The sequence below is a fragment of the Cyrtonyx montezumae genome, unplaced genomic scaffold (assembly GCF_038088225.1).
Source record: "Cyrtonyx montezumae isolate F1298 unplaced genomic scaffold, pur_monq_1.0 scaffold_51, whole genome shotgun sequence".
NCBI classification, from domain to species: domain Eukaryota; kingdom Metazoa; phylum Chordata; class Aves; order Galliformes; family Odontophoridae; genus Cyrtonyx; species Cyrtonyx montezumae.
Genome location: NW_027072058.1, coordinates 1,111,740 through 1,133,384, shown reverse-complemented (window position 1 = coordinate 1,133,384; position 21,645 = coordinate 1,111,740). Strand labels below are relative to the sequence as shown.

The 21,645-nt window shown below is 52.6% G+C and overlaps 4 protein-coding genes across 5 annotated transcripts in view; 2 read left to right on the top strand and 2 right to left on the bottom strand.

The window, feature by feature from the left end:
- The window catches only part of CUNH19orf44 (chromosome unknown C19orf44 homolog), a 34,428-nt gene extending 23,921 nt beyond the window's left edge, over positions 1-10,507 (top strand). Inside the window, exon 8 of the mRNA XM_065748678.1 lies at positions 10,490-10,507. The gene's annotated coding sequence lies outside the window, so the exon portion shown is untranslated. The remainder of the gene's footprint in view (positions 1-10,489) is intronic.
- On the bottom strand, positions 1,696-14,340 carry MED26 (mediator complex subunit 26). Of its 2 annotated transcripts, none has more exons than XM_065748642.1 (3): positions 14,217-14,340; positions 5,060-5,134; positions 1,696-3,485 (listed from the first exon to the last, which is right to left on the bottom strand). In XM_065748642.1, exons 1-3 carry the CDS (start codon positions 14,289-14,291, stop codon positions 1,791-1,793), a joined length of 1,845 nt encoding a protein of 614 aa, XP_065604714.1. In that variant the 5' UTR covers positions 14,292-14,340; the 3' UTR covers positions 1,696-1,790. The 2 variants fall into 2 exon arrangements, with proteins under 2 accessions (XP_065604714.1, XP_065604715.1); XM_065748643.1 differs by lacking the exon at positions 14,217-14,340 and adding an exon at positions 13,509-13,645.
- A 1,492-nt stretch (positions 14,341-15,832) lies between these two features.
- On the bottom strand, positions 15,833-17,213 carry SMIM7 (small integral membrane protein 7). The gene is made up of 5 exons (XM_065748652.1): positions 17,137-17,213; positions 17,016-17,057; positions 16,882-16,934; positions 16,536-16,626; positions 15,833-15,978 (listed from the first exon to the last, which is right to left on the bottom strand). Exons 1-5 carry the CDS (start codon positions 17,160-17,162, stop codon positions 15,963-15,965), a joined length of 228 nt encoding a protein of 75 aa, XP_065604724.1. The 5' UTR covers positions 17,163-17,213; the 3' UTR covers positions 15,833-15,962.
- A 263-nt stretch (positions 17,214-17,476) lies between these two features.
- TMEM38A (transmembrane protein 38A) lies at positions 17,477-21,629 on the top strand. Its single transcript, XM_065748644.1, has 6 exons — positions 17,477-17,643; positions 18,977-19,133; positions 19,595-19,779; positions 20,354-20,441; positions 20,556-20,673; positions 21,082-21,629. Exons 1-6 carry the CDS (start codon positions 17,520-17,522, stop codon positions 21,298-21,300), a joined length of 891 nt encoding a protein of 296 aa, XP_065604716.1. The 5' UTR covers positions 17,477-17,519; the 3' UTR covers positions 21,301-21,629.
- Positions 21,630-21,645: the final 16 nt, after the last annotated feature.

The window sequence follows — 21,645 nt, the reverse complement described above, 5'->3', positions numbered from 1 at the left end:
CTGCGGGCGGACGGCTGGAGGTGAACTGAAAATATACTCGGAGACATTTTTGGTAATGGCTTTTTTCTGGTTGCATTCCACGTGGACCCCCGATTTCAGAAAGAGAAGCAAACACACCAGTGGCGTTTCTGAGGGTCCCACAGTGCACAGCAGCAGTTGTGTTGTAACAGAACCAGGTGTTAGCAGCTGTCTGCCACGGCATCAACCACAGTAACGGATCCCTGGTGACGAATGCGCCTTTAAAACCACGATGAGATGCTGAAGGGTTTCACTCTGCCCCGAGGGCAGAACTGGTCCTACTGCAGCAGTGGGACCCGGCCCAGGGAGAAGCAGAACCAACACCTCTGAACCTCAGAAGGGTTTGGTGTTGCATCCCCCGCTCCGCTGCCGTCCCACAGCACAGAACCACCAGTCCCAAACGTGAAAGCAACGACCGAACAGGAACTCCTTGCACTCCGTGCTGAGTGAGGCTGCTCGAGAAACACTTCTAGCCATTAGGAGTACTAGATTACAAAATCACCGAGGAAAGATGAAGCACGATTTTCTTGACTTCGAGGTACATTAACAGTAACTGCCATCAGTCTCTCGACCCTGGATGCGACCGGAGTTAAAAATGCAACCTGGCACTGAGCACCACCAGCACATGGAAGACGTCTGCAGCCCCTCCTGCCCACGCCCGGGGGGCTCAACTGAGCACACCTCAAAACATAAATTACTTCAGTATAAATAATTCACAAACTGCTTTGTGCAAATTTTTTTTATTTCCACATTTATATCACAATGTGTCCACTTAAAGGACCAAATAGCAAAGTTGCTCCCTTCTGCATCCAGGGACGCAGAAGTCTATGTACTGTACATTCACTAAGGCTCTTTGTTTTTGCAAATTGCGTTTATGATGGATATCCATAAGGCAAACAATATCTAAAGGAATGGTAACAAGTATATTTCCAGCATACAAACAGGCTTCCTTTTCCCTCTCACAGTACAGTTACGAACTCGTAGCACCCTCATTACATTTAGATTCTAGAAAAGGTGATTTTGTTTTGTTTTTTTTTTTTGTTGGTTTTTTTTTTTCCTAGAAGTTTGCAGGAAGGGAAAAGGAGGAAAAATATTTGGCTGGTGGTGGTGGTGGGGTCAAAAAAACGTCACTGAACATCGAGAATTTGCAGCATTTCCCAGAGAGTGGATTTAAACTGAAACCAGACTGAAATCGGTGGATGCCCATGGAATGTGGAGCTGAGGGCGGTGTCCCAGCCCAGTGCAACACCTGCTGGGTAAAACCCAATCTCCGCAGCACATGACTTTAAAAACACAATCATGTTCAGAGATGCGATACAAATAAAACTACAGTTTTTGCACATCGTCTCTTGAATATCTCACTGCCAAATAAAAATCCAAATCAAGTCAAATAAATAGATGCATATTTTGTTAAGGTAACTTCCGCAATGTTCTCTGTACCTGCCTGCACTGAGATTCCGGCATTCAGAAAGTGCTGGAAATCATCTCTGCTTCTTGGGGACTAACACTTTTTTATAGCTGGCTCGCTAGAGAGTTTTGAACTCAGTTTTGTCAACCTCCGTGTGCCTTCCTTTGCAATTGTTAGTAAACTGGTAGCAGCATTTCACAAAAGGAGAATTTAAAGGAAGGAGCTGCGAGTAGGCAGCTCCCTCCCACCCTCTGCTCGCTGGGGCCTACCTGTCCAGGACAGGAGGCTTTCTCCATCTTTAAGTGGCATAGTGTCTGCCGTCCTCGCTAACTGCAAATGTAAAAGCATTGTAGCACAGCTGTACTCAGTCTAGGCAGACGTAAGGCAGGATGTTCAACCTCCCGTCATCCCCGTGCGGATCTAAAGATATGCACTGTGTCCAATCATACCAGTTACCCTGTGTGTCATAACAACCGTTCACGCCTGGCCAGTTATGTTCACGTATCCTGTGGAGGTCATCGCCCGTGACCTCCCTCGTGACCCCAGGCAAGTCTGTAGGTTTGCTGTTAGGAGCTAGAACGTGAGTCTTTCTAGCCTCTTTTCTAGTGCTTTCCTCCTGCTTTAAATATTCAGACATAAAGTAGTGAGCTCCTGGAGTCTGTACTCCTGATGAAGACAGCAAGCTACTCTGTCTGTTTAAATATGACTGAATTATTTCGTTTCTGGACAATTCTTTCCAGTTCGTTTGTTCGAAGGGGCTTTGCAGGTTGGGTTTTTGCTCCTGCTTTTCCGTTTCTGTCCTGTGCTGTTCAGTAAGTGCAGGGATTTCTACCTGCAAAGGATCTTTCGGTGTTAAAGGTTTTATCTGTCCTGTCATGGGATCAAAAGTGAGCTTTCTCTCTTTTAACCTCACAGGTTTCACACCCCCTTCTGTCACGTGCCCATCCAAGTTGACTGCATAGTCTCTAGGTCGGTACCTTTTCTTCTTTTTGCTATCTGAACCTGAAGCAGCATCGTCACTGTCCATTTTTGAAGCGTCCTGGGAAAAGCCGACGTGCGACACGAGAGCTTCCCCCGGGTGGGAGCTGCTTTTGCAACTGGGAGACGTGTGCTGCGGAAGCGTCCCTGCTGAGTGCCTGTGCTGGCTGTCACACGGTACCTGCTGCTCCTGCCAGTGCTGGGACACCTCGGGCACCGACTGCTGAGAGCACTCCAGTCTTTTCGCTGGCATCGGAGGTGTGGATGGTTGCATCAAGGATGGCGGCGGCGACGGCACCTGCGCGGTCTCCAAGAACTGGGACCTTTGAGATGGACTGGGCATTGACTCCTTTGGTGAATACGTGGTATGCTGCCGAGCAAAAGTCTCGTGCCTAACGTTCCTAGGGCTAAAGGAGGAGCAGCGAGGACTCTTGGGTTGGTGCGATCCCGTGCTTTCTTCCGATTTCTCATGCTGCTGAAGCACTGCAGTCTTTAATAACGAGGAAGTGCTTGACGGTTTTACGAGTCCTGGAGAACTGGTGTGAGGTTTTACAGCATTGACTGGGATCTTACTGTGTTTATCATTTTCACTAAGTTCTGTCCTGCTGCTTTCAGGCCCCGCGTGTAGGTTCACATCTACGGGACTAGGAAAATTCTCAGGACTACCTCCAATCCCGTTTGTTGGAGGGGGTGAAGAGTTCTGTAATATTTCATGACTAACTTTGGAGACTTTCGGGGCGGGAGGGCCCTGATGCCCATCCCTGTGTTCACCTTTCCTTTTCCGATTTCCCAATTTCTCTGGCTTTGGAGAATTTAGTTTCTGTATCTCGTTCCTGCTTTTCAGTTCACTGATTGGTTTCGACCCAGCCACGGCAGGGAGGGGTGCTTCTGGCTTGCAGTTGTGAGCGCCCCCGTTGGCCGAGCCGGGCGGGTTGGGCAGCCCCCTTGGCACCGGCTCATTCGGGGTTACGGGCTCTATCAACTTCTGCCAATTCCGCAACAATTTCTTGGCACGTTTGGCAAGTTCCTCATTGGATGTCTTCTTCCTCACCTCATTGATCAGCCTCCCGAGCCTCGTTTCCTAGAAAAAACAAAAGCTGTTTTACAAACACGTGTCGCTCCAAACAAAACTCTGACTCCATTTTTAAGGTGAATTCCTGCTTTTAACGCTGACCCTAAGAAACGCCCGACACAAAACACCGAAGGTCTAAGAGCCAAATTGATCTCTGGAAGGGTCAACCCCTCTCGTTCTACTGCTGTGCCACACAGCATGAAGTGTACTGCTGGTTTTAAGCCATCCCTCCCTTCCCTCCATGCCTAAAGCACCAGAGCTGTTGGCTGTGAAAACATCAGAAAGGAAGTTTTAAAACCACAAGAATTGGAGAACAGAGGGGAACTGCAGCGTCCAAGCTGGAAAAAGTGCATTAACTGCAACGGAACTGAGACCTGCAGAAAGAGGCAAGAGCAGAAAATCCAGAACCTCGTCCACGCGCAACAGGCAAATACAAATCTCCATTCCACAGATCAGACAAAATGCAGTTTGTGTCTCGTTCTCCTCCTCTGCCTCCTCCCTCTTCGCTCCTCTCAAAGGACAGCTTCCATATTGGTCCCATAAGCGGAAGGAAGCAAAGAGTTGGAACGTCCCCAAAACACACAGAACAACTCTTTGCTTTCAAGTCAGAGTACTTCAGAAGAGCACTTCAAAGGAAGACAGACTGGACTCAGTGAGCAGCATGTAACGTGCTGTGGAACGTGTATCAAAATGCAAGCTGACAAATCTAGATGGGTTTCAACTTCTCCAACTGGAAAAACGTCACCTCGGTGTCGTTGGTGATCCCCAACAGAAATGTGTTTTCAAAGCTTTTTGGTCTGTGCTGAATTCCAAGGTAAACCATCAGCACAGCTCTCCTCTTTCCACGCTGCTGTGCTTCAGAGCCTCAGCTCTGACATTTTTTCACCTCAGATTTGTCTGCCACGTGGCACCATGGGAGCACTCAGCCAATATCCAAGGCCCAACACAACCACGTCACGATAATTATTTCCGAGTGTCACAACCCATCTCCCACAATAACTGTCTGCACTGGCATTACACTGCAACAACAACAACTCCAACAGCCCACCTCGTAGCACCGAGTACTTACAGCACTGGAAGTCATCTCAAGTCATCCTATAGCTACCTGAGTCCAGGGGAAACAGCCAGAGGTTATAAAAAGTAATTAAAAGCAGATAACGCCAGCGATTTCTGTACTGATTGAAAGCCTTCCTATAATTTGGCCTTTTGAACCTCTTTGGGCTCTTTATTTCGGAGAGGCTGCAGCTGCTATCTCTGCTGGTACAGAGCTCCTAACACACCCGGGCTCAGCAACCACTGCAGGCACCGAACGTGCTGAGATTGTGTAAGGATTTTATGAATGCAAAGAGTTAATAAGCAGCAAATAATGATTAATAGAGTGCCTCATACAAATGGGAACTGAGCACACAATGCACCCATCTGAACCCAGAGAGAAACACTGCACACACTGATGTCAGAAGCAGCACGAGAGGGACAAAATAATATCATCTGTCGTCTCAAGGAAAGCTCTCATGGAAATCAGACAGGCAGAGAAAGTCCTTCAGTTCACACAGGAGATCAAGCGATGTCAGATGGCGACATACCTCAAGTGCCTCTTTGGTAATGGGGTATTTCTCCAGGCTGGAGATCACTTCCAGCACTGCCACCATGTTATGGATCTGCAACAAGGAAGACAAAGTCACTGCATGTTTCACACACAGATCTGAGTTATCAAATGCGATTTAAGACCTCCCCCTTTATAATTGCTGGGAACATTAATCACAAAACTGCTATCACTCTGCGTAGCTGTAGGGAGCTGACTTCACAGAACAGGGACAAGGACACTCTGCTGACCCAGTTGGAAGCTGAAGGAGCAGTAACAAACACACACTTACATAAAACTAAATGAAACATCAGAAATAAAATCAAGGAGCTAACCAGGAAAGTTCTGAGACCTCGGTCAAGGCACTCATTACTGTCCCACAGCACAAACGGAGACACAAGCATGAAGTGGACTGAGATGAGAACCGCAGCGATCACCTGGAGGCACTGCTCACATCTGCTCGAGTTTAATTTTGCTCCCATTGCAAAGCTCCCTGCAGTTACACCGAGGAACAGCTCCCAGCGAAATGCTGCGTGCCCAGCAGGTGTCCTCAGACTGCCAACAGCCCCACTGTGCTGGATGCACTTCCTACACGTGAAGGCAGTGAGGAGGAACGCCAGAAATCCATTTTCCATTAACAAAGCACGTATCAGATTTTGTGATGGGCTTCACTGCAGTGTTTGTGTGCAAAAGCTCCAGGCAGAGCCAGGTGCCACCACCCATGGGATCTTCATCAGCTCTCTGAGAAAATCAGACTACGCAGATCCACGTTTCCATCACCCGACATCAACAGCACTGGGATCTGGGATTTCTAACTCACCTTTGTAGACGGAGGTAAATGATAAGCGAAGGAAAACTCGAATCACTGAACCTCATTTATTGCTTAACCACACTGTGACTCAACTGAACACGGACTGCACCCACGGAAGATCTCACAGCAGAAACCTCTGTGGGATCCCACGGGATCCTGGAGCCCCACCAGCAGCACAGCCCCAGACCCTCAGGCTTTGAGTGATCCCAACTCCGGATCGCTCCCAGTTCAGGACCTCAATGTAAGCACTGCACAGCACCATTCAGCTCCACCCCCACCCCAAGTTTCTAAAACCAGAGCAGTTAACAGCAGCTGATGCTCAGTTCAAGGAGTTCCCAGCAAACCTCTGTAGGCTTATGAAGCACAATGTTCTCCTTCTCAGCACATCTACATGAAGAGCTACATGGGCACAAGAAGGCACTGAGCACATCAGTAACTGGTACAATCAGTTCTGCAGTTGCTGGTAATCCCCAAATATCATCTAAATGACAAACTGACGGCAAAAAAGGACTGTTATCAACAGGTCAAGATGGGGAAAGTGATACACTCATACATACACACAGCTACAGAAAGATGAAACTGGTCAGGGAATTTCCAGTAACTGCTTCACCTTTGTTTTGGACACCGAGAGCCCGAAGGAGCTTGGAGGCATCTAGCTCAGTAACACAGCACATGGGCACTGCACAGCAGAGCCTCCACCGTACAGCAGCTTCATAAAACTCAGACTTTTTTTTGTCACAACAGAGAGTACGAAGTTACCGATCCTATCAGGGCATCATCCCATCCTGAGCAGCAGGAAGGAGCACTGTTCATCACACAGCACAGTGGGAGGAGGAGTGTGGCAATCTCTCTCCAGACCGTGAGGAAGAGCACAGTTGCACAACTCTGTGCCTCCAATTTGTGCAGTGCTTTCATTTCCATTTGCCTCTGCCTCCTCACACTGCAGCCCACCTCTGCTGCCCCAAAACAAAGGCTTCTGCACAGCAACCCCAGGACCCCACAGCAAACACTAAGAATCATTCACAGTGCATTTCAAGGGACCCCATGCTGTTCCCGTGTTGTGGCCCGGGCTAATTCCCTCAAAGTTTACTGGGGAACATCTGCTTTGAGCCGTCGCCAGTAATCCTTTGCAGCCAACCCTGATGACAGTCACGGAAAACAAATCTGCTTTATTCCACGCAGTCTCCTGTGGCTCAGCCACACACTACTGCTATCCCATCTCCACGTTAAGCAGTCACTGCACCCTCAGACAACAGCGTGGGGTTCTGAACTGTGGAAAACCTCAGACAGCTGATTTCTACTCTTTGACTGCCATCTTGATCCTGCTGTGACATCTACACATGGAAACCAATCCAGGACCCAACAGGTGAGCGTGGCACACTGTGCTGGCTCCACCCCCACAGCACAGCAGTGCCCCGCGGTCCTCACACCGCGTGCGTCCTCCTGCACACAGCTCTGCACTGCCAGGAAGATGGAAGCACTGCGGGACGAGGGACGGCCTCCCCGCACCCTGCTTTCCTCCACAGCCCTCCAGCAGCGTGCCCGTGTTCAGGCACCTCTCCCTGCCCACCAGTTCCTACCCCAGACACGACACGATGCTGTCTGCAGAGAGAGCCCCTTCGGATGGTAAGGAGTGAGCAGCAACAGGTCGACTGAAAAGACAAAACTCACACTCAAATCACCACCAACCAACCAGAGGCACGGGACAGAAGTCACCTCACTACGGAGTGGGTCTTCAAGGCGACGCTCACCTCGAGGTGCTGCAGCTCAAGAATGTTCACAAGGAGATGTTCAGAGGACAGCAGTGTTAAGAGGCGTTGAAAATGAGAAAACATCTGTTACCCATCCCAGGAAATCCCTGCCCAGAGCCCTCAGCACAGAGCAGCTGGACACAACCAGGGACAGCCCTGCCAGCACCGCTGCGACACCTCCCAGTCACTCTTAAGACCATAAAGACGTCCTCCACCCCTACATCCAACTACTTCTAAAGGCAGAAGGACCATTTCATTCCAAATGCCACAGAAGTTTCTCAACCCATTCCTTCAAAGACACACGGGAGGATGCAGGCACAGCAATCCCTGCACCGTGCAGCTCACCAATCCATCCAACACAAGTGCAGCGTGCCCACAGCCTCAGAGCAGTGCCATCACAAATGGGGCAGGTTTTAAGACCCAAGGCTGTAGAGAAATAACTCACTACCCTTTCATCAGCAATTCCCAATACAGAATTTACGTCAGTGTGTTTTTGAGAGAGCTTTAATGGAGATGCCAAAAAAAAAGTGCAATCAATTTCTCCCGGAATTCTCGCTCACTGAACTCCAGGTGAAACTCCTCGGCCAACCTCGGGGCTCTGCACCCCCAGCACTCAGCCCTCCCCCACAGCTGCTCCAGCAGCCTCTCCTGCACCGAGTGCTGGCTGTGCTGGAGCCTGCTCCCTTCAGAACGCTGCGGTGCAGTGCCATCTGCACGGAGCTGCCAGCAGAGCTGTGCCCCTGAACGAGGTCTGAGGAGGTCAGGCACTGAAAGCACGCTGGAAAGGAGCGGCAGCGAAGCACAGGCTGTCACCCCAGCCAACACTGCCACCTCTGCACAACCATCTGCAGCACCAACTTTCAAAGTACACTGAGCTGAGATTGTCACAGAGCACTGCCGACAGAGCCGGCCGTGGGATTCCTCCTCCCCAGCAGCAGCTTCATCACAAAAGCACTCAGTTCAGCAGAACACAACTCCTGACATTTTACTTCCACTCATTCCATCAGTAGAGATCTCTCTGGGCACGCTGGCAGCTGTGTAACTGCCACCAGCAAGCAGAGCAGAGCAGCAAGCACTGCAGCCAGCCCAGAGGACACCGACACACGGCTGCACATAGCACATCACTCCTCGAATTAAAGCAATAGTGCTCCCAACACTGAAAGCACAGATCACCCCCAAGAAGAGTGACTTGGCAGTTACAACACCGACCGAACAGAGCTGCAGTGACACTGCAGTGAGCACGGTGCACTTACCCTCACCTCAAATACCTGCCAGAGAGCGAGCGCCCGCGGGGCCGCGCACAGCACGTGCCCCCGCGCCAGGAAGGTCTACTTGACGTTATCACTGAGCACAGCATGGGCTGCACAGGGTCGTGGTGAAGTGTTATCAGTGGAAGCAGACATCTGCGTTGCTTTTTTATTTTTCAATACTATATTTATATTTGTTTTTCACTCCAAATGCAGTGCACTGTATCTACAGCTTAAAATAAGCGCTTCTTAATGAGCATCACATTTCCCCAGCACACAGGAGTAATTCCTTCTCTTTCTAACCCTGACGTGTATGGCCCCTGAGAGGAAAAGGAGCCCTGGACAAGAGCAGAGCTCCAGGAGGGACCTGAGGTGGGGTCTGCAGGGGCTGTGTGGGATGCACTCCGGCACCGCTCTGCTCAGGGGCGATGTGGGGCAGCTGCTGTGCCACAGTCTGCACCAGAAGCACTGGAGAGATGCAGCAGGGCCTAAAGCAGGCTCACCCCCAACCTGGCACGCAGAATGGTAACAGCTGGCAAATCTGGTTGCTATCCTAGGCCCAGGCTTCTGAAACACAGGCTAAGCTGAGGGGCTTCCTATCTTACACAACACGAGTTGGGGCTCCCCCGACTCGGGAGCACTCAGCAGCAAACACTGCCCTCCCACCTCCAGCAGAGCAGCCCCTGCCCACAGCCACAGCACTGGGAAGCAGCAGCATGGGCTGCTCAGTGCACACCCATCACAGCTGCACGGACTGCCTGCTGGTGACTGCAAGAGATGATTCCAGATGGCAATTTTACCTACAACAGGTCAGCTCTTCCCTTCAGTCAACCCCTTCATGGCCTCAAGAAATGTTACAGCAGTTATTTCCCTCCTCTCACTTCCTTCCCCAAGTCCCCTCAGCAACTGGTGCAGCACCAGTGGGCACAGACAAGAGAAAGGAAGGGGCTGAGAAACAAAACCTGACCATAAGGCTCCTGGGTCTCCTCGAGCAGCACAGGTGAGCACGGTGAGCTCCCTCAGCAGCCACAGCCAGGCCAGGGCACGGGGAGGCACAAGGAAGCACAGGGCTCTCTGCTTTTTTGTCTCAGTCCCTATTTAGGGGCTTTAATACCCTCCTGTGCTGCCACACCTGTAGTGCTGCTCCTCACAACACATCAGACATTGCACCAGGTAGCTGAGCTAGACCAAAACCTATTGGGAAGAACTATTTTGTCATTTTTAAACCCGGCCGGATTCCCCAGCTCAGCACAGCACTGGATTCTGCAGACAGCTGCACCAGCACACACAGAAGGGACACACGTAGCAGGAACAAGGAGTGGGCATCATTTAATGTGTCACCACTGCTGAAACCAACACTCAAATTACAGCTTAAAAACAAATGACTACTGCCATCACCTCTGCAACCAGCACAGCGTCAAGGAATCAGCAACAGAAAGGTGATCTTCAACTCAAACTCCCTGCTACTTCTGTTCTGCTCAGGTTCTGCCTTTGCAGCCCCAAAGTTGGGGACACTAAGTCACATTGCTGCAAGGGGCACAGTGCAGAGCATTTAACCCCCAGCACAAACCTCACGAGGAGTAACAGACAGACAGCAACAAACCTCCCGGGACTGCCAGGAGAGCACGAGCTCAGAGCAGCTAAACCCAGCATCTGTGTGAGCATCACAGGCACTGCCACAACACACCCAGCAAGCAAAATGAAAACTACTGATTAGGAAAGAGATGCACAGCAGCAGAGGCCAAAAAACCAGCAGCATCACCACCCTTAAAGTGAATCCAAACGAACTCAGTTGCTGACAACACAGAGCATTAAGAAGCAGAAGAGACCGAGTACAGCTGCAGCCACCAGACCTCCCCCAGCAGCCAGGACTCCAGGCCAGGAAATGCCACGGCCACCTGCACCTCTCCCCACGTACCTGAAGCCATCAGCTGCCGAAGCACAGCACAGCTTGGGATCTCCTTCAATTGCCAAACCGGCGCGGGGCACAGCAGCTTCCATCCTCTCTGCACACCACAGCTTCCTCAAAACTGATAAGCTCATTAAGGGCCTCACAGAAACAGATAAAGCTGAAGCAAAAGCCATGCCCTAGTCTACTTTCACCCACACAACGCTTCCCTGCACCTCCAGAAGTCAGCAGGACCCTCCAAAGCGAAGCGCTGCCGTCCTTCAGCGCAGCACTGATATCATCAGAGCTGTGTCTGCCGCTGCCTCCTGGAACAACCTCCCCTTCGACATCAGCTCTAGAAAGCAGACCTCACTGATGCTTTGGTAAAGCAACCAACTCAGAAAACAGCCACGAAAGCACCGCAGCACTGAAGATCACCCAACGCTCCGGGCAACGTGCTGCAGCTCAGCGACCGGTCCATCGGCCACGTGTTGGACTGCAGCCCTCCAGCACAGGGCTGGGCTCATTCCCACGGACCCCACACTGGTACGTGGGGTGTAAGTCATGAAGCAGAAGTTCATCTGCATGTTTTTGAGAGGGGAAAAAGCTGAATAAATGGAGATGTCACAGCAGACATCCCAGGTGGCTTCCACGATGACGCAACTTTATTAAAAATAGCTTATTTCTTACAGGTCTCCTTTGAAATAGAGGTTACTCATATAAATTGTGAACTAAGTGTGTGAAAATAAGTGATAAATACGTTCTGCTGGAAGTGGTCTCAAGCACCAAATGTGAACATAAAACGCAACCAACGCTCGGGAGGCAGCACTTCAAACAGAGATGAACAATTGGAAGAGATAACGGCCTCTGAAAGCACACGGTCCCACGGAGTCAGGGAAGAGATGACCGTTCCACTCAGCACAGGTCAGGATTTCCTCTGACAGGACCTCAGACTTATCCAAGATTTGCTCACACCGCAAAGACCTCCATGTGACCACTGGAGTGAATATCCACACGAGTGAAGTGGTTTGTGTCGGGGAAGATAGCAAGAAAGCAGCACACAGCAAAGCACAATGAGAACCACATCCCTCCCTCAGCTGCACCCAACACAGACCCCCTCACTGCACGCCTGGCACGTTTGGGGCACTTTGCACTCTCCCTCCTCTCACACACGTACTCACACCAATAACTGCATTGAAAAGTCCAAAAGAAATCCAGGCCTCAAAGCTTCTCTCTTGGTAAACAAGGAAGTCAATCACAATAATGAATGCTCTAAGTTTGAATGCAACCACTTCTTTAAAGAAAAGACTCCAGAAGCCAGAAGAAAGCAGCCACAACTTTCCCTGGGCACCAAGAAGCACTGCAGCTCAGAGCTGCATTGCTGCTGCCTGTGGGAAGACAGCAGAACAGCTTCTTGTGCTTCTGCGCTGGAGATCAAGTCAGATTTAAGCCACAATTTGCTTTTAAGGCTGTTGAAAACTCCCACTTTTCTCCCCTCCATAAAAGCAGCACAACAGATAGTCCTAGCTGTTCATCATTGGTTGGACTAGATGATCTTGTAGGTCCTTTCCAACCTAATGAACCTATGAACCTATCTATTGCTTACTGCGTGTTGCAAGAGGTCCACATCTGCATGAAGAACCTCCACTCCACCACTTCTGCTCTCATTCGAAGAGGTTAAAATGGAAGACAGCCCCCTGCTTACAGGCATTGCTGAACAATGGACTGATTTTTCCACTGCTAATTATTGCCCTGGATAAGTATCAAGTAAGTAGAATTACAATTTAACATACATTGCTGCTAAGCTTATGGGGCTAGTGACCTGCTGGAGGCCCAGCAGAGCTGCCCTGTGCTCAGACCTCCCCCAGCACAGCACTGCCACCTCCACCTGTACCTCCACTGAGCTGCAGCAGTGTCACAGCACTACCAACATTCACCTATGGAGAAAGCACGCTCATCACAAAGCACAGTTCCTAGCACCTGAACTCTACACACCTACAGCGTTAGAGAAAGTAACACCAGAAGCAGGGCAACCAGAGTCAGCAGGTTTGAGGTTACAAGGAACCATAGCTCTGTTAGAACTGTATTTAATTGGGCTGATGCTGAGTGTAAGGTAAAATGAAAAATCTGTGGCCACGAGAAGAGGGCCCAGAGCAAACAGAATTCATGAAGTAACGTCTCACTGTGAACCAAGTTCAAGGACAGCAAACTCCAACAACTCTGAGATGTGAAAGCCCACCATCACCAATTATCATTCATTACTGTCGATGCTGCAGCTCACGACAAACGTGAGCCACAGTGGGTTACTGCAGAAGTGACAGGTCAGGGTGGTTTTCCTCTCAGTTTTCACATTGCTTGCACAGTGCTCCAGGATGCTTCCAAATGGCAACAACTTCATCAGCTACTCTGAGAACGCAACACCCATCCATTAGGGAAGAGACCTGCTCAGAGAGAAGCGGGCACAGCTCTGATGGAGCCCAAAGCCCATCCCGTGCACTCCTGGGGCAGCACACCACGCTGCAGCCTGACTCACCCTGGCTGCTCCACGACAGACTGCACATGGCCGGGACCAGCACACCTCTGCGTGCTGCTGTGGCAATGCTGATCTGAGATTGCAGAGATCTGACAGACTGCAGACCCCACAGCCCTCACACCGTAATAAACACAGATGTGAAGAGCTACTTCAATACACCAAAAAACCTTAAAAGGAGTAAATAACACTTTGGATAAACTTACACACGGAGACCACTTACTGGTAAAGTCTACACCGACTCCCATGCTTACTCTACATCCCAGAAGGAGCAGATAAGCTCATTAGCGCTCTGCAGGGAAGGATAAAAGCGAAGACCGAGGCTGCCCGCTGCTGGAGCCGCTCCAGTGCCCCGGATCCACCTTCGGAACCCCCCGGGAGCCCCAGAACGTGGGGGCAGCCCCGGGCCCGGCGTCGGCGGGGCCGAGGAACAGGTGGGCGCCCCGCAAGGCTCCGCAGCCCGGCCCAGAGCCCCCTGCAGGCCGCACCCGAGCCGCGGCCTGGCGTGGGGAGGCCGCGGGGCCGCGCGCCGCATGGCCGGGCAGAGCCGGACGGCGCCGGGGGTGCCGGGAGACGGCGCGGGGTTGGGGGTGGGGGGCGGGGGAGCGCGGCCCGAAGGGAAGCGGGGAAAGACCCCGGAGCTCCCCCGGAGCGAGCGGGCGGAGCGGCGCCGCAGGGAGAGCCGGACCGGGGGTGAGCGCGGCGCCGGGAGCTGCCCGCTACCGCCCGCAGCGGAGGCTTCCGGTGCCCGGGGAGGAGCGCGTCGCGCCGCAGTCCCGGAGGGAGAAGAGGCGGCGGCGGCGGCCGCGCGGCTCCCGGCGCTCCCTCGGCGGGCAGCGGCCGGAGCGGGGAGGGGAGCGGGGCAGCGGCCGCACTTCGGCGTCCCCGCGCCGCCGGTCGGGGAGCCCCGGGCCCCGCGGGCCGTACTCACGTTGCTCTGCGGGTCGATGGCCTGCAGCAGCCGGTCCCTGATCTGCTGCGGGGAGGGGGCCGGAGCCGCTGTCATTGCCTGGGCGAAGCGGGGCGGCTGCGGCCGGGGCGGGCGGGCGGCGGGGCCGGGCCGGGCCGGGGCGGCGGCTCCTCACTCGCCGGCGGCGGCCTCCTCGGGGAGCCGGAGTCGCATGTTCGCTCCCCGCGGAGCGGGGGCGACGGCGCTCGGAGCGGGGCGCGGAGGAACCGCGGCGGCGCGACCGGGCCGGGCCCGACTGCTCCGCTCGGGGCCGAACTCAACTGTGGGCAGGAGCCAGCCCCGCGCAGGGCACCATGGGACACGCCCGACGCCGTTACGCACGGCGCGCCCCTGACGTCCCGCCGCACGCACCGGCGGGCGCGGAGAGCGCGTGCGCGGCGGGCATAGTGACGGGGGGTGGGGTGGGGCGCGCGTGCGCAGTGGCCTTTGTGGCGCGCGTGCGTCGTGGGGCGCCGTGTCGCGCGCGGAGGTGCGGGGTGACCCGCGGGGCCGAAGGAGCGCGGCGGCGGACGGTGGAATCCCGCGGGGATCGGCGGCAGAGGCCCCGCGCTGTCCGTTGGCGGACGGAGCGCTCCCGCCTCCCTTCGCGCGGCCGCCCCGCGCCCCGGCTCCGGTTTGCCGCATCCCTTTCGGCACGCAGGACGGCAGCGCGGCCGTGACAACGGAGACGGGTCCTGAAAGGAACTGCGGGGCCGTCCCCGACCCCCGGCGCGAATCCGGCACCGCCCGCCCCGCGCCGCCATTCCCTCTCCCGCAGTGCCGCGGTGCAGCAGCGGGCGCTGCTCCGATCGCTGATAAATCACAGAAGGTTAAAATAAAACCAACGAAATTACACGTTACGTTTAAAGGGTCCTAAGCACTTCCGTGCAGTACAAACCGTCCTGGAGCAGTCGTTCCTCCACACACCCTTCTGTCTTCACGGCTAGGGACGGGCACTGACCAGCAGCACCAACATTAAAAATTAAAAGCCAGAGACGGTTACACGACTGCTTAAAATGACTCAAAAAACACCAATAGTGAATCAATTTCTCCCACACCAGAATGAACGCAGCTTCAAATGAACTTTTACCCTTAAATAGAACTTTTTTATTCAACCGAATCCAAAATGATTCCAAAAGAGTCCCTCAGGATTACAGACATTTTCTATTCAAAGTCCCTTACGTATTGCTTAGGGAAAAAAACCTCATCTTTGAATATCTCATCTAAAAATGAATTTGTTGGAGGGGGTGGGAAAGTGAGAAAGTGAAAACCCCTTTTGAGACGCCCTTATCTACTTCTCCACAGAAAAATGAAATAGTGAGGAAAAAAAATGACTTTTTCTTCCAAGTTACACCAATATGTGGCTCAACTTCACAATGAGGAGTGACTCCAGGAGGAACAGAGCGGCGGAGACGTGGGAGCTGGGAGCGACCGACCACGTCTGTGTCCTTCACACAGCTGCAGGTCCCCGCTGTGCTCCAGGCAATGTTACTTTGAAGCCCTCGGGGGCTGCAGGCTCCCTGCCCAGCCCCACACAGCCCCACACAGCCCCAGCATCACGCAGCTGCTGTGCAGGACGGCTGTGTGCTGTCCAGGGGCTCGTACTGCAGAACCCACCACAACCCCAGGGCTGTATTTTGAAAGCACTTTTTACTTTTACTTGATAGAAAAGTTACGTTTGCAGCCAAAAGTCTCTTCCAAGTTACCAGACATGTTTGTGGATGACTTTCAAGATCCAAATAACCTGGTGGATTGCAAGAGAAAAGGAGCGGGTGAGAGAGCGACAGCTTAACAGCCACGGCAGCACCAGCACAGCTCGGAATGGCAGCACAGCACTGCCACTGCTTCTGCTCTGCCATGCATCCTATGAGCTCCAGCAGCACAAAGAGAAGAGCCATTCTGCAGTGTGCCTTTCCGAGCTACAATCCAGTTTCCACATTATTCTCATGGCTGAGCCCATTTTATTCTGCAGCATTATTTCCCACAGCTCCCCAAATGAAAATCATCCAAAAGTTTACATTGCATTGCATTTACAAGTGCTGAATCGAATCGTGTCATACCCAAGCCTAAAATGCACACTGTCAGAGAGGTTCTCATGCACTAAAAGTGCCCACACTAGCAAAAAGAAATGAGGTCAGACACTATTTTTTGGAAGATCAAAGCAGATGAGCAAAATGAGAGACTAATTGTGGACTGGGAGAAGTTGGGAGAGAGATCAGAAAAGAAATACGCTCACAAGAAGAAAATCAACATTGTGTGGCTTCAGACAAACAAAGGGCAGGATGGCACAGCTCTACTTACACAATCATGCAGAACATCATGAAGACGTTCCACAAGGCAATGAAGATTCGGAAATACCTCAGACTCAGCAGAAACTCTCTGATATTGTCACCTAAAAGCCAAGAGGAGAAATCTAAGCTGTGAACAACACGCAGTGCAGCAGTAAGTCACGCTTCAGTGCTACCTGAGAAATAAATGTACAAAAAAAAGTCAGGGAACAAAATAACGGGAATTTACATCCGCTCGTCTGATCCCTCCCACGAAACAACGGACACGTGGCACGGAGGGGTCACTTCAGGGCACGGAGGTCGGCGCGGTGCAGCCGCCGCTCCCCGTGGCCGCCCCCCCCCCACCCGCGGGCCGTTACCGGTGCTGGGCTCCCTCGCTCCCTCGCCGAAACCCTCCGTGTCTCTCCTCCTCCTGCGGGAAGAGCGGCGGCCGTTACCGCGCGCAGCGCCGGGCCCAGGGGTTCCCACCCTCCCCAGCCCGACCCCCGCTCACAGCCTGAAGTTCAGCACGGCGCCGGCGTTCACCAGCAGCGTCCTGAGGAGAAACACAGACAGCGCGTGAGGCGCGGCCGGGCCCCAGCAGCCCCCCCACGCCCCGGGCCCGGCCCCGCTACCCGCAGAGCAGCAGGTCCCCCAGCATGGCGGCGGTCCCGGCGCCGGAAGCGGAAGAGGCGGACGCTCTTCCCGCGGTCGCGGCGCATGCGCGGTTCCGAGGCGCCCCTCCCACCCCCGCTCCCGCAGCGCGGAGCCCGGTCCGGGTCCCGGTCCCGGCAGCGGGCGGTGTTCCGCGCTCCGACAGCGGCTGCGCAGCGCCCGGCGCGGCGGGGAACCGCACGGGCAGAGAGCGCAGCGCTTCGCGGGACCGCCGCCCGAGTCCGGGACCGCCCGTTGGGAGCGAGACCGCGCCCCGGGACAGCCCTCGGGGCGGGGCGGCCGTGCGGAGGCGGGGAGCGGGAGCGGGGACGGCGGCGGCGGCGGGGAGCGGTCCCGCGGCGCCATGGAGCTGCCGGGAGCTCTGCAGCTGGGCGAGTTGGCCGCCGCCTTCGCCGCGGTGCCCGTCTTCCCGCTCTTCGACACGGCTTACTTCATCGTGTCCGTCCTCTACCTCAAGTACGAGCCAGGTCAGTGCGGGCCCAACGCGGCGGGGCGCGGGGGGTGCGCGGCGCGGGCGGCGCCGCACGGTGTGTTCTGAGCGCCCCGTGCCGAGCACACCTCGCTGCCGCTCCGCCCCGCGGAGATGCGTTTCTCTGCAGGAGATCGCCGCTTCCCCGCTGTGTGCGCAGCGGGTGCGCCCTCCGTGCTCTGCGTTTATCAGCTTCAGTGTAACTGCCCAACGGAGGAGGAAAAACAGCCGCTTTGCCACGCTTTGGGGTCCCCCAGTTGTCAGATTTCTGTGCTGTACAAGCAGCAGCATACTGTTCTATTTCAGCTCCCTGTAAACAGGAGTGCTGGGTTTTCGAGGCCTGATCCCTTACAGCTGTCTTCCAGCATTAAGTCCCGGGCCGAGCGGTAACAGCCAACCCCCGGGAAGGTATTTTCTCTAATCCCCTCGGACTGCGTAAGGCTGCGCCTCGCTCCTCGCCGGCTCCCACACGGTGCATGATGGTCGGGCTGGTAACGTCCCCCTTCCTCCTTGGCACACGGCGAGGCTTAATGGAGCCAAAGAAAAATGTCATTAACTTTCCTCCTCAAGCTAACCTTTGGCTTCCTGTAGATGAGCTTCATATCACAGCTGCTGCAGCTGCCTTGCTGGAGCCCCTTCAGCCGGTTCGGATGTCGGTGGGGATGGAAGGGTTTTACTCCTGGTTTTACTTCACTTGATTGCTGTCAGTAACGTGGATGAAACATTTCAGTATTCTTTAACTCCTCCCATGCTGGGGGAGGTTGTGCCAGAAAACAGAAGAGTAACTCTGTTTTAAATACCTGGTTGTATTTTCTGAACTTGGAGGGCATTTGAGGTCCAGCACAGTAGCAGTGAAGAATCCTCAAATCCCCTCCATTCACATAAAGATTAAGAATTGCTGTTCTACTTTTACAGGTGATCTTATGAGTCAAAGAGCTGAGCAGATTGATCATGAACTCTAGAGGCACCTAGGTTGAAGCAGTGGAGAGAATGGTACTAGTGTGTGCATTTAGGTTTTAGGCTGCAAAAAAAAAAAGCGCCGATTTCAAGGGAAAAACCATTCTTTCTGATTGCAGTAGGGAGCAGCAAATGCAGGAGCTAAACTTCCAGTGACTGCAATCTTGTGAAACCTTATGGGGGCCTGCAGGTTGTGAGCACTACTGTGTCTCAGCTCTATCTCATACTGGTTCAGGCTTTGCAGGATGCTTGTTTTGGCATTTTATTTTACAAGCACTTTTCTTTGACTTATTTTCTGTTGGAGCACGTTGAAAAATGAGTGTCTTTCCTAGGTCTTTGGTGAGTGTGTCTTCTCACTTAGAATTTACTCACAGGAGCCGTGGAGATGTCTCGCAGGAGTCCTTTTGCCTCCTGGCTTTGTGCCATGCTCCACTGCTTTGGAAGTTACATCCTCGCTGATCTGCTACTTGGAGAGTCACCCATCCACTACTTCAGTAACAACTCCAGTGTCATCCTGGCCACAGCAGTCTGGTGAGTGTTCTCAGCTACGGAGCACATGAGGGGAGGTATTCTGTTCGTGGGACGTGCATGGATTGACTTGTTTGGATTTGTGCAGAAAGCAGAGGTGCTGTGGAGCAGGCTGAGTCTTTTGTATTTCTGGATCCCGTCTGCAGTTTCTCTGAGCAGCTGTTCAGTGCGTTGGTAATGTGAGTGGGAGCCAACCCCTCTGCAGGACGATTCTATTCATAGCAGCCACAGCTGAACTGTGGCCAAGCTGCAAAAGCAGCGTGCGGTGCACTGACACCACGCAGCAGAAGGGTGGCACACACTGGAGATCTGGGGACGTTTTGGCTGCTTTTATGTGGCAGAACCAGCATTTCCTTCTCTCTGACATAACTTAGGCTAACTACACAGTGTTCTTTATCTTCTCTGTTGAGTCCCAGGTCAAGATAAACAGATGGGTCCTTAAGGTCCGTGTGGTTTTGTTCCAGGTATCTGATATTCTTCTGCCCCATGAACCTCTTCTACAAGTGTGTTAGCTTTCTGCCCGTGAAGCTCATCTTTGTGGCTATGAAGGAGGTGGTCAGAGTTCGCAAAATTGCGGCCGGGGTCCACCACGCTCATCACCAATACCACCACGGCTGGTTCATTATGATGGCTACTGGATGGGTCAAAGGTGACACCTGGCATACTCCAATGCACCTACCACTGTGGGGAGGGAGGAGAGAATCTGAGGTCACCACGTCACTCAGTGCTGACCAGGCTGGACAGCAGATGCGTTCAGCTGGCCCCAGTTATCACGTTCCTTACAACACACATCTATTCACACTCACAGAATGGTTGTCAGCTGAGTCACTGGAGACATGAAGACTTGGGAGTCACTCATGGGTGTAGAGTTCAGTAATTCTTTATCATCTCTTGTGTTCTGCTGTCTCTGTCCTTGCCTGTGTCTCTTTGGGAAGTTCTTCTAGTGTTGAAACAGTCCAGACAGTTTTCCCTTAGTTTTGTAATTGCAGTAAGCATTTGTGCATCAGTAGATATAACAGAGGCAAATGCCTTTTTCCTGCATCAGGAAACACTGCAGAACTCTAGAAAGCATTTGCCTGCTCTGTTGTTTTAGGATAACTTTAATTTTGGGAAATGTCACGAACCTTCCCTCTGCACTGCACTTATCCTTTGGGGATCTAGAGGAGTCACAGAGCTCTCTTCTGGTGTGGCAGTTGTAGCTGTTTGCTTTCACTGTTTCACAGGTTCTGGTGTTGCCTTGATGTCAAACTTTGAGCAACTGCTGCGTGGGGTCTGGAGGCCAGAAACAAATGAAATTCTTCACATGTCTTTGTAAGTAACTAGCCCATACATTCTATGTCAGACTGAAAATGAAATGTAAAGAACATTCAGGACTGGACACAAAATATACAAACCTTTGAGACAAGTTCTTTATTTCTCTTCTAGCCCTACAAAAGCCAGTCTGTATGGCACAGTCCTTTTCACTCTGCAACAAACTCACTGGCTCCCTGTCTCTGAAGCCAACCTCATCTTCTTTTTCACCATGTTCATGATAGTTTGCAAGGTAAGTTTACAGCAGATCTGCTGTTAACAAATCTGTGGAACCAGAGAAAGGGTAAAGAATTAAGAAGGGGGTGTTCAGCAGTTTAAATTGAAACACTGACTTTGAAATGCTGCTTCCTGCTCTGCAGAGCATTAATGAGATACTAGGGCTAATTCTTGCATCTAGGTTTGGTAACCTTACTAAGCCACTTTGGAAGGCACTGGCCATACATACCAGGAAAGATCTGCTCAGAAAATTACAGGCTAAATTCTCCATGATATATTCAGCATGGTAGAAGATCCTTGTGATGCAGCCTTGGGTTACATAGCAACAGGGACTCTTACCTGGGCTAAGCAGGGTGTTCTTCACTAGTTAGTCCTTCATAGCTGGTGTGTGTGGTCTTTAACTCTTTCCACTGTTGCCTGGCAGGTTTTCATGACAGCAACTCATTCTCACGCCTCACCTTTTGCTCCAGTGGAAGGCTTCATCTGCCCAGTTTTCTTTGGCTCTGTTTCTAGCGGACACACAAGCCATCATAATCAGCATGGGCCCTCCCATGAGGCTTCCTATCAACCACATCCTCCTGTGAAGTCAAAAGAGGAGCTAAATGAAGGCACAAGGAAACGAAAAGCAAAAAAAGCTGAATAAAAAAGCAACCAAACGGTAAACAGGACAAGAAAATTCCTCCAGAGCTGTGTCTCAAAGCCACCTGTGGCCTCCTTTGTTCTCCAGTCCACTCATGGACTTCAGAGGAGAGGTGGAAGTGAGGACACTGCCAGGCAGGTCCCTGAATTTCAGTTGTGCTCTCTGTGCTGCTCCTTGCTTCTTGGTCTCTGTCTCTCTATTCTGATCATATTTTCAGGGATTTATAGATTTGTGCCAGGATAAGTGGGTGCCAGTTCCCAGCTGTCAGCAATTGTGATGCATCATCTTTCACTGTGTTTATTTATGAATGGAAATAATGTTTTGTGCTCCTACAGCTGTTCCTGTGAG